General features: G+C 38.5%; 1 protein-coding gene across 4 annotated transcripts in view; it reads right to left on the bottom strand.

Annotated features, from left to right (window-relative positions):
* The window catches only part of KDM2A (lysine demethylase 2A), a 108,160-nt gene that overhangs the window by 41,781 nt on the left and 54,263 nt on the right, over positions 1 to 12,116 (bottom strand). For all 4 annotated transcript variants that reach the window (XR_004351095.1, XM_032640168.1, XM_032640169.1 and 1 more), the window contains 3 exons: positions 2,434 to 2,572; positions 1,590 to 1,668; positions 1,147 to 1,193 (listed from right to left, as the gene is read on the bottom strand). Coding sequence is in view for 3 of the 4 variants with exons in the window: in XM_032640168.1 (XP_032496059.1) it covers positions 1,147 to 1,193; positions 1,590 to 1,668; positions 2,434 to 2,572 (265 nt within the window). In the remaining variant the exon portion in view is untranslated. The remainder of the gene's footprint in view (positions 1 to 1,146; positions 1,194 to 1,589; positions 1,669 to 2,433; positions 2,573 to 12,116) is intronic.

The following is a 12,116-nucleotide window of genomic DNA, read 5'->3' as shown; positions in this document are numbered from 1 at the left end:
GTTATCCAGCTGTCTAAAAAGAGCCCTCAAGTGGCCAAGAGACAGTACTGCAATACTTAACTTCAAAGGGAGAGACTGCACTGGAGCTTCAGCATAGAGGACAAAACATAATAGAAGTTGTAGTGTTAGGCGGAAAGCATCTGAAAACTTTTGTTTCATGTCCTGTCAGAAACATTTCTAAAATATTTTAATCCACTTTACTGCCTTATCATGTATAGGAGAATAACTATCTCTGAATTCCTAAGGATCCTGACACGTCTCAGGGCCGCACTGAACACCAATGATCTGCAGAAAATTGACCAAACCCTTACCGACTCTAGGAAGTTTTCTTCTTTAATTAGACTGTTCTAATTTGCTTTTTCCCTCTAAACTTTCAGTATAATGAAATACAAATCTGGCACTTCCCTGGTGGTCCGGTGGTTAAGAATCTGCCTTCCAATGCAGGGGATGAGGGTTCGATCCCTGGTCAGGGAACTAGGATCCCACATGCCATGGGGCAACTAAGCCTGCGCACTGCGACTACAGAGCCCACGTGCCACAGCTAGAGAAGCCCGCACGCCGCAACGAAGACCCAGTGCAGCCAAAAAAAAGAAGGAAGAAAATACAATTCTGATTAAGACTCAAGTTAACCAATCACTGATGAAGAGAAATCTTAATGAATCTACTTCTCAGCTTACAAAGTTTCAAACCTTAGCCAAGTTACCAAATGTAGCATTGGTGAAAATTTCCTGGAAATTTCTCCATGGCTTTTAGGGAAAGGAAGAGAATCATAAATGAAGTTTTATTCTTGGCTCAGAGATATAAAATTTCACTTTTGAAATTTTGCCCTGGAAGGTAGGCTCTTCATGGGGAGAAGGAAGGATGCACAGTGATAAAAACAGTAGGTAGGAAAGAGGCAGATGTTCAGATGTTGTATGTCTAATGAGTAGTAATAAATGAAGCAACTTCTATAACTACCTTTGAGAAAATCCTCAGTTGTTAAACAGTAGTTTCTAATCAAGAAACGATTTCAAGTAGTATATACTTCAATCAAATATATAGTTCAATGTTCCTAAGCCTTAAATCTCAGTAAGGGATTTAAGACCCAGTTGTAAATCTTAGATCTTTGCCTCAAAGACACTCAAAGGCCTCAAGTTTAATACTTACCCACACACATTTTGACATCATTCACAGTGAAGTCTGGATCTGGCATCCTATGAAACAAACACTAGTAAGTATAATGGGAAGCACAACTACTCTAGTCAGGTGAGTTTTTTCTTAAAGAATTAAGAACTCTCCAGTCAAGACGTATCAATCTTCATACTGAGGATTAAAATATATTTGAAATATAAATGTATATATATGTACATATACATACATAGGAAAAAAGAATATATGAGAAAAGGTTAATAGAGATTATCTCAGGGTGGCAGATTTTAGGAGATTTATTTTCTTTATAGCTCATCTATATTTTCTCACTTACCTATAACAACACACTTTTAGATATTTTCAATGATCTATGCTTTGGATTATTCATACTGCATTGTCTATAGCCCTGGGTGTAATGTGGCCATTTTGCAATCACATCCAATCAAACAGCAAACACTTACTTTATTCCAAGTCCATCGGAGTTCTTGAAAATCAGAGGATCTCTTAAGCCACCCCGCTGGATATACTCTACATTAAAATCTGTCACCATAGGAAAACAATTGTTAGAAAGGCAAAAGGTTTAGCTGGAAAAAGACAAAAGGACCATAAAATGGATCCTAAATAATAAGGTAGAGATGGTATTTGCTATTTCTGTGTATACAGTTTTGCTGTTAGATAATACATGCTTGTTATTAAGAAGCATCTCTTAAGGTATAGGGAGAGCACACTGAGAAGCAGGGCTCAAGGGATTTGCTAAATCTATACTTCCACAATAATTCAGAATTTAACCAACAGGGGATAGTACTATTGAGTCATCTCATAAATCCTAAGCAGAAATCATCGCCCTGTCACTTAATAGCCTAAATATGTAACTCTGTCCACTACAATACATACCATGACATCCTTGTCAGTTTGCCAAGGAACAAAGCTGCATGATATACATAGAGCTCAGTTTTGGTGGGGCAGGTACACGCATAAAAGGATTTTTATTATACTATTCTTAATTAAACCCAAACCAAGGGATGGGAGAAGAAGAAGGAAGAGGCCTTTAGGGAAAAATTCCAACATTCTTGCCCTAATAAACGCTTGCTTTTTCCAATATAGCAGAGAATGACTCACAGGGTGGGAGGACTGGGGCGGGGGTGTGTGCATGAGTGGCATTGAGTAGTAAGAGAAAATACAGATAAATAGCATCACAGCATCAACAGGCAGTACTTTGGCTGCAGAGATGCTGAGTCCACAGCTCCCAGAGTCTACAACTTCCTACATCAAGGGGCTGCAGGTCTGAACCCAAATGATACTGACCTCTTCCTTCCATAAAAGTAACAAAATTTGCATTATATTTGTTGGTGTGGAGTTTCTCTTCCAAGTCAAAAGTTCTTTTTCCTTCAATTTCATCATCTGAAATGCCATCATCTTCATAGCGTCGTCGCATGGTACCACGCTGGGGAGAGAGGGACATAAGGATGAAATCATGGACTTTTTCATGCCTTTCAGTTGCTATGTTAAGCATCAATTTTCCTTGCCTTATAGATCTTTTTCTCAACCAAAGGTCAGCTAATATTCTCAGAATGTACAAAATTTTAAATGAGTCACTAGGTTTCCTACTTTGTACATTTTACCACTGCTAACTCTTTGAGCCTAGAGATATAAATTTACAACGAAAATATGACCAAATCGGGTCTACTAAACATTTTATTTGTCTATCATTGCTTAAACTGTCTTCATAGACATTACAGGCCAGGATACAAAACATAATTTTTTCATGGGGAAGGCCCTTTCTAGATTAGCTTTCTAAAACAACCTTCAAGAATAGACTAAAACACTTGAATTAATGAAACAGAAACTCTTTTACAGCAGATAAAGAAAGTTAATCTAAACAACAGTATTCCAAACAGCAGACCATCAATACTTAGCATTAAGGATAGTGTCTTGCCAAAGAAAGATATACAAGTGGCCAAAAAGCACATGAAAAATGCTCGGGATCAAATGGCCAAAAAGCACATGAAAAATGCTCGGGATCATTAGTCATTAGGGGAAATACAAATTAACACCACAACGATACACCACTTCACACCCAATAGGATGGCTATTATCAAAAAGGTAGACAATAACAAGTGTTGGAGGGCATGTGGAGAAACTGGAACCCTTATACAGTGCTGATGGGAATGTAAAATGTTGCAGCCATTTTGGAAAACAGTTTGGCAGTTCCTCAAAAAGTTAAACACACAGTAAGTTATCCTATGACCCAGCAATTTTAATCTTAGGTATATATCCAAAAGAATTAAAAACGCACGTCCATACAAAAACTTGTACACAGATGTTCACAGCAGAACATTATTTATAATAGCCAAAAGGCAGCAACAACCCAAATGTCGATCAATTGATGAATGGATAAACAAAACGTGGTATATTTACACAATGGAATAGTAACTGGCCATAAAAAAGAATGAAGTACTGATATGTGCTGCAATATGGAAGAATCTTAAAAACATGCTAAGTGAAAGATGCCAAACACAGAAGACCATAATCACATTTTTATTTTTTTACTGTACGAATGGACTTTATTGTTTGCAACAGGAAGTGGAAGAGAGAGGATACGACAGATCCGGCTCCTGGGGCAGCTCCAGACTCGGTCACCGCCCTCAAAAAGTCATAATTTTATTTACATGAAATGTCCAGAAAAAGCAAATCCACAGAGATAGAAAGTAGATTAATGGTTGCAATGGGCTGGGGAGAGGGAGAGATAGAAAGTAACTGTTAACAGTATGGGTTTCTTTTGGGAGAAATTAAAAATGTTCTAGAATTAGATAGTGGTGATGTTTGCACAACTCTGTGAATATACTAAAAACCACTGAGTTGTACACTTTAAACGGGTGAATTTTATGGTATGTGAATAATCTTGTAAGCTTTTTTTTTTTAAGATAACACGTTGCTTATGCTGCAAATTTACCTTTTGGTATATTTTACTACAGCCAGTGTTAAAATTTGTCGAAATTTCTTGAATACATACACGTAGGACAATCCACGTGGGAGACAATGAATGGTAAAGTAGCCCTACTCCAGTATGTGCTAAGGACAACCAAACCTGGAATTTAAAGTTAGATATTGATGATCTAGAATTGATTACATGGCACCTGAATTTATATAAACACATAAGAAAATGAGACACTGTAGAAAGGTCTCTTAGGGAATAGGATCAGGGAAAGGGCAGAAATAAGTCATAAAATATAAAAACTACACACAGAGGAGAGCACACCAGAGAAGAGCAAGATTCAATTTAGCAGTTTTAGGTAGAAACACTGATAGATACCTGATATCTTTTCCATATTTGGTAAAAAACTTTATAACACTCTTGGGCTTCCCTGGTGGCACAGTGCTTAAGAATCCTCCTGCCAATGCAGGGGACACGGTTCAAGCCCTGGTCCAGGAAGATCCCACATGCCGCAGAGTAAATAAGCCCGTGTGCCACAACTACCGAGCCTGTGCTTTAGAGCCCGTGCTCCGCAACAAGAGAAGCCACTGGCCCGCGCACTGCAACGAAGAGTAGCCCCCGCTCGGGCCAACTAGAGAAAGCCCACGTGCAGCAACGAAGGCCCAACACAGCCAAAAAGAATAAATAAATAAAATAAATATTTTTAAAAAACACAAAAAACTTTATAACACTCTTACCTAGCACTTTGTTGCCATAAATCACAGCTCAAAGGCCAAAAGACCTAATTTTAGTAGACCTCTCACTCTAAAAATGCCATCACTGCTCAAAATATTTTTAGTTACCTTTATATTTGAAAGGGGGGGTGGTATTTTCACTGACAATTTCTTAAATAGGTTCGTTTTTTAGAAGACACCACTCCGTTCTCTTCCTCACCTTATTTCATATATGTGTCTTTGAAGAGAACTCCAAAAGATGAGTTCCAAGTATGTCAAAAAGCAGGAACAATACCATCGGAATAAATGTAGTTTCCCACAATAATCACTTTTAGAAAGCATTCACTTGTGCCCAGAAATAAACCCACGCATACATGGTCAATTAATTTATGACAAAGGAGGCAAGAATATACAACGGGGAAAGGATAGTCTCTTCAACAAATGGTGTTGGGAAAACTGGACAGCTACATGCAAAAGAATGAAACTGGAGCACTATCTTATACCATATATAAAAATTAACTCAAAATGGGTTAAAGACTTAAATGTAATAAGACCTGAAACCATAAAACTCCTAGAAGAAAACATAGACAGTAAGCTCCTTGACATTGGTCTTAGCAATTTTTTTGGATCTGACTCCAAAGGCAAGGGAAAACAAAAACAAAAATAAACAAATGAGGCTACATCAAACTAAAAAGCTTCTGCAGAGCAAAGGAAACTACCACCAAAATAAAAAGGAAACCTACTGAATGGGAGAAGTCATTTGTAAATAATTTATCTGATAAGGGGTTAACATCCAACATATATAAAGAACTCACACAACTCAATAACAAGCAAACAAACAAACTGATTAAAAAATGGGCAGATGATGTGAATAAACATTTTTCCAAAAAAGACACACGTGGCAAGAGGCACATGAAAAGATGTTCAATGACACTAATCATCAGGGAAATGCAAACCAAAACCACAGTAAGGTATCATCCTACACCGGTCAGAATAGCTATTATCAAAAAGGTAACAGGGACTTCTCTGGCTGTCCAGTGGTTAAGACTCCATGCTTCCACTGCAGGAGGTGTGGGTTTGATCCCTGATTGTGGAACTAAGATCCCTCATGCCACACAGAATGGCAAAAAAAAAAAAAAAAAAAGCGACTTCCCTGGTGGTGCAGTGGTTAAGAATCTGCCTGCCAATGCAGGGGACACAGGTTTGAGCCCTGGTCCGGGAAGATCCCACATGACGCGGAGCAACTAAGCCCGTGCGCCACAACTACTGAGCCCGCGTACCACAACTACTGAAGCCTGCGTGCCTAGAGCCAATGCTCCACAATAAGAGAAGCCAGTGCAATGAGAAGCCCGCGCACCGCAACGAAGAGTAGCCCCCAAAAGCCCACGCGCAGCAATGAAGACTCAATCAATCAATCTACCACATCATCTAGCAATTCTACTACTGGGTATCTAACCGAAGAAAACGAAAATATGAATTTGAAAAGATATATGCGGGACTTCCCTGGTGGTCCAGTGGGTAAGACTCCATGTACGCAATGTAGGGGGCCCAGGTTCGATCCCTGGTCGGAGAACTAGATCCCGCATGCGTGCTGCAACTAAGAAGCCCACATATGCAATTAAGAATCTGTATGAAACAACTAAGAAGTCCACATGCTGCAACTAAATTTCCCACATGCTGCAAGGAAGACCTGGTGCAGCCAAAAATAAATAAATATTCTTTAAAAAGAAAAGATATATGCATCCTTATGCTCCCTGCAGCATTATTTATAATAGCCAAGATATGGAAGCAATCTAAGTGTCGATTTGATTGATGGATGAATAAAGATGTGGTATATGTGTACACACACACACACACACACACACACACACACACACACACACACACACACGATGGAATACTACTCAGCCATAAAAAGGAATGAAATCTTGCCATCTAAAGCAACATCAGGATTGAGAGTATGACGCTAAGTGAAATAAATCAGGTGGAGAAAGACATACACTGCATGTATGTGGAATCTAAAAACCAAAACTAACAAAACAAAATCCAGAGTCATAAACAGAATAGATTGGTGGTTGCCAAGGGGTGGGCGTGGTGTGAAACAGGTGAATGGGATTATGAAGTACAAACTTCCAGCTATAAAATAAACAAGTCATGGGGATGTAATGTACAGCATGGGGCAATATAGTCAATAATACTGTATTAGCTTTGTAAGGTGACAGATGGTAAGGAACCATTGTGGTAACCATTTTGCAATGTATACAAATGTTGAATGTTGTACACCTGAAACTAATATAATATTGTATGTCAATTATACCTCAATTTCAAAGAGAAAAGAAAGCATTCTTTTGCATAAATTCTAATATGCACATCAAAAAAAATCCCAGTCATATTTTCAAACTTTAACATTTCCTAGGTCAACTATTACTGACTCCTTTTCAGTCAAGATATCATCATCTTGATTATCCCAACATTTCTAACATGGTAGCCTGAAGTTCTCTGTCTCTTCTTTCTTTTTACATGCTTTTATTTTTCCTATATTCAAGAAGAATTATTCTTCCATTTGTACTTTCAATATGGAAAGTGTAAGGATATAAGGAAAACTCCTGCTCCAGCCAAGCTATGCCCATTTCTTAAGGACTACAGAAAAATTTAATTCTTGTTTTCTTTTGATTGTTGCAATTGGGAGGTCAACAGTAATGTGAAATTATTTGTGCTGGTTTTAACACTGTCCAGGATAAGGTTCCCCCCGCCCCATTCTATCTATATGCAAACCCTGGTGAAAGTAAACATCTACGGCAAACCTCTAAGTGCTTAAAAAACATATTCAAGGGGCTTCCCTGGTGGCGCACTGGTTGAGAGTCTCCCTGCCGATGCAGGGGACACGGGTTCGTGCCCCGGTCCGGGAAGATCCCACATGCCACGAAGCGGCTGGGCCCGTGAGCCATGGCCGCTGAGCCTGCGCGTCCAGAGCCTGTGCTCCGCAACGGGAGAGGCCACAACAGTGAGAGGCCCGCGTACCGCAAAAAAAAACCCAAAAAAAAACATATTCAATCCTCAAAATAACCCTGGAAATAAGTAGTCAATGACACAATCTGCTACAGGTGAAACTCAAAAGGCAATGCCACTTTAACACTAAGGAAAGCAGCCACCAATCTCCTCCAGCCTACCAACATTACCAAATAATTCTAAATGGTTTAACTAGCATGCTGTGCTTTTTTAAATTCTAGGTGATTTTTGGCAACCTAAAGGATGTTTCTGGGCTCCCATAGACACCAGCCCTTGCCGAACCCAGTGTCACAGTAAATAGGCACAAACTGAACTATGAAATCTATTCCAACCACATTTTCACTCAAAAGCAATTTGTACTTTCCAGGGTTAACAGTGAGTTTTACTCTTGAATAACCAATTATCATTTATTCTATTTAGATTACCAAACTATATAGCAAACTCATGTTTTCCAACTCACCATGAGCAAACTCATGGTGGCGCAGTGGTTAAGAATCTGCCTGCCAATGCAGGGGACACGGGTTCGAGCCCTGGTCCGGGAGGATCCCACATGCCACAGAGCAACTAAGCCCGTGTGCCACAACTACTGAGCCTGCACTCTAGAGCCCGTGAGCCACAACTACCGAGCCCGCGTGCTGCAACTACTGAAGCCTGCACACCTAGAGCCTGTGCTCCACAACAAGAGAAGCCACCGCAATGAGAGGCCTGCACACTGCAACGAAGAGTAGCCCCTGCTCGCCGCAACTAGAAAAACCCCACGCGCAGCAACAAAAACCCAACACAGCCGAAAAAAAAAAAATTTAGAAACTGCCTTAAAAAAATATTTACCACTCCTGGTCAGGTGGTAATTAACTATATTAAATGGTAAAAACAGCCACATAAATGGAATATTTAGTTAACTCAAGTACTGATACATAAGATGAAGGGCTACAGATACTATACTATACTATACTATACTATACTATACTATACTATACTATACTCTCCTAGATGGTTAGCTGTAGAAAAGACAATGGTGGGAATTCCTTGGCGGTCCAGTGGTTAGAACTCCACGCTTTCACTTCTGAGGGTTCGGGTTTAATCCCTGGTTGAGGAACTAAGATCCCACAAGCTGCAGCGTGGCCAAAAAAAAAAAAAAAAAGACAATGGTGCAAGAATAGATGCAAACAGGTACTCACTATGACACAGAAACATCTGGCATTCTCTTTTCTAAACATGTGTAAATGGAAAGCAACCTTTAAAACTATAAAAATTTTAAAAATTAAAATAAAATTTTAAATGGTGCTGGGACAACTGGATATCCACATGTAAAAGAATGAAGCTGGACCTCTACCTCACACCTTATACAAAAAAACTAACTTACAATGGATCAGACTTAAATGTAAAGGCTAAGACAATGCAATTCTTAGAAGAAACTGTGGTGTAAATATTCATGACTGTGGATTAGGCAACAGTTTCTTAGATAAGACACCAAAAGTACAAGTAACAACAACAAAATAGATTAACTAGATTTCTTCAAAATTAAAACTTTTTTTTTTTTTTTTTTTTTTTTGCGGTATGTGGGCCTCTCACTGTCGTGGCCTCTCCCACTGCGGAGCACAGGCTGTGGACGCGCAGGCTCAGCAGCCATGGCTCACTGGCCCAGCCGCTCCGCGGCATGTGGGATCTTCTCAGCCCGGGGCACGAACCCGCGTCCCCTGCATCGGCAGGCGGACTCTCAACCACTGCGCCACCAGGGAAGCCCCCAAATTAAAACTTTTTGTGCTTCAAAAACACTATCAAGAAAGGTAAACGGCAATTTATAAAATGAGAGAAACTATTTGCAAATTATATATCTCATAAGGGTCTAATATCTAGGATATATAAAGAACTCTTACAACTTAAAAATGAAAAGGCAAAATATAAAATTAAAGTGGGCAAAGGTTTGAAAGAGTATTTTTCAAAGATATATAACTGGCCAATAAGCACATGAAACATCATTAGTCTTTAGCTCATCAGTCATTAAGGAAACGCAAATCAAAACCACGAGATACTATTTCACAACTACTAGGTAATAAGTGCTGGTGAGGATGTGAAGAAAGCAAAACCCTCATACACAGTTAGTGGGAATGAAGAACAGAGCAAATCTTTTGGAAAACAGTCTGGCAGTTCCTCAAATTGGTTAGAGTTACCATATGACCCAGAAATTCCATTCCTAGGTATTTACCCAAGAGAATGAAAACACGCCACACAAAAACATGTACGCCAACATTCATAGCAACATTATTCATGATAACCAGAGTAGATGGACACCCCAAGGGTCTATCAACTGACAAATGGCTAATAAAATATAGTATATATCCATACAATGGAATACAGTTGAGCAGAAAAAGGGAGTGAAGTACTGATAAATGCTACAAACACAGATGAACTTTAAAAAACACACTAAGTGAAAAAAGCCAATCACAAAGGACTACATAGTTTATGATTACCTTTATCTGAAATGGACAGAATAGGCAAATCTATAAAGCCAGAAAACACATTAGTGGTTGCCAGGGGCTGGAAGGAAGAGAGATGGGGAATAACTGCTAATGTGTACTGGGTTTCTCTGGGGTAATGAAAATGTTCTAGAATTAGATACTGGTAATGTTTTCACAACTTTGTGGATTTACTAAAAACTATTGAATTGCACACTTTAAAAGGGTGAATTGCCTAGCATATGAATTCTATCTCAATACAAAATAATGATGGGCAATCTGTAAAAGAATAAAGGTAATACAACGTACATATTTAAGTAAAGCAATGTATTTTTATAAGAATAAAGTTTGATGTAGACCAATAGAAGACACATTGCCTGGTATCATTTTTTTGAGAAAGCAAAGTCTTTTTCTAAACAATTTCCATAGACATTTCAGTTGATTTTATATGAAAGGACACAGACAAGTGACTAAAAAAAGTTGTTCAGTATTTAATGAACTACCATGATGTGCCAAAAATGCAGAAGCGGTCTGTTAGTTCTGAGAATTTCCACTCCAACTACTGATATAATTCACCACATTAACGGATTAAAGGAGAAAAATTACATGATCAGCTAGATCTGAGCTGTCCAAAATGTTAGCTACATGTGACTATGAGACTTAAATTAATTAAGATTAAATACATTTTCAACAAATGATGCAGGGAAAACTGGGTATCTGCACGCAGGAGAATGAAGTTGGACCCTTACTGACACCATACAGTACAAAAATTAACTCAAAATAGATCAAAGACGTAAACATAACTGCTAAAACTATAATAAAATTCTTAGACAAAAACATGGGAAAATCTTTACAGCATTGGCTTTAACGAGGATTTCTTAAACGATATCAAAAGCAAAAGCAAAAAAAACAGACAAAATGGACTTCATCAAAATTTTTAAAATTTGGGGACTTCCCTGGTGATCCAGCGATTAAGACTCCGTGCTCCCAATGCAGGGGGCCCGCGTTTGATCCCTGGTTAGGGAACTAGATCCCGCATGCCGCAACTAAAGATCCTGCACGCGGCAAAGAAGATCCCACATGCACAACTAAGACCCGGCACAGCCAAATAAATTAAATAATTTTTTTTTTTTTAATTTGTGCAAAGGACACTAATGACAGAGTGAAAAGAAACCATAGGGAGAAAATATTTGCAGATCATATATCTGATATGGGATCAGTATCTAGAATATATAAAGAACTCTTACAACTGAACAACAAAATAAACCCACTTCAAAAATGGGCAAAGGACTTAAACAGAAATTTCTCCGAAGAAGATACACAAGTGGCCAATATGCACTTGAAAAGATCTAACATCACTAGAAATCAAACCCACAATGAGATACCACTTCACATCCATTAAGATTCCTATCATCAAAAAAACACAAAATAACAAGTGTTAGTCAGGAAGTAGGGAAATTGGAACCCTTATGCATTGCTGTTTGCAGCCTGTGTAAAAAAACAGTCTAGCAATTCCTCAAAAAAGTAAACACAGAATTGCCATATGATCCAATAAGTCCACTTCTAGGTATATACCCAGAAGAACTGAAAGCAGGGACTCAGACACCTTGACACCAATGTTCATAATAGCATTATCCACAATGGTCAAAAAAAAAAAAAAGGTGGAAATAGTCCCAAATTTCCGTTGACAGATAAATAAAATGTGGTGTTTATATATACAATGAAATATTATTCAGCTATAAAATGAAATGGAGGTCTGATACATGCAGCAACATGGATAAACCTGCAAGACATTATGCTAAGTGAAATAGGTCAGACATAAAAAGATAAAATACTGTATGATTCCACTTATGAAGTACCTAGAGTAGACAAATT

This window comes from Phocoena sinus, chromosome 8 (assembly GCF_008692025.1).
Source record: "Phocoena sinus isolate mPhoSin1 chromosome 8, mPhoSin1.pri, whole genome shotgun sequence".
Classification (NCBI taxonomy): domain Eukaryota; kingdom Metazoa; phylum Chordata; class Mammalia; order Artiodactyla; family Phocoenidae; genus Phocoena; species Phocoena sinus.
The sequence above is the reverse complement of the archived record's forward strand: the minus strand, read 5'-3'. Positions and strand labels throughout refer to the sequence as shown.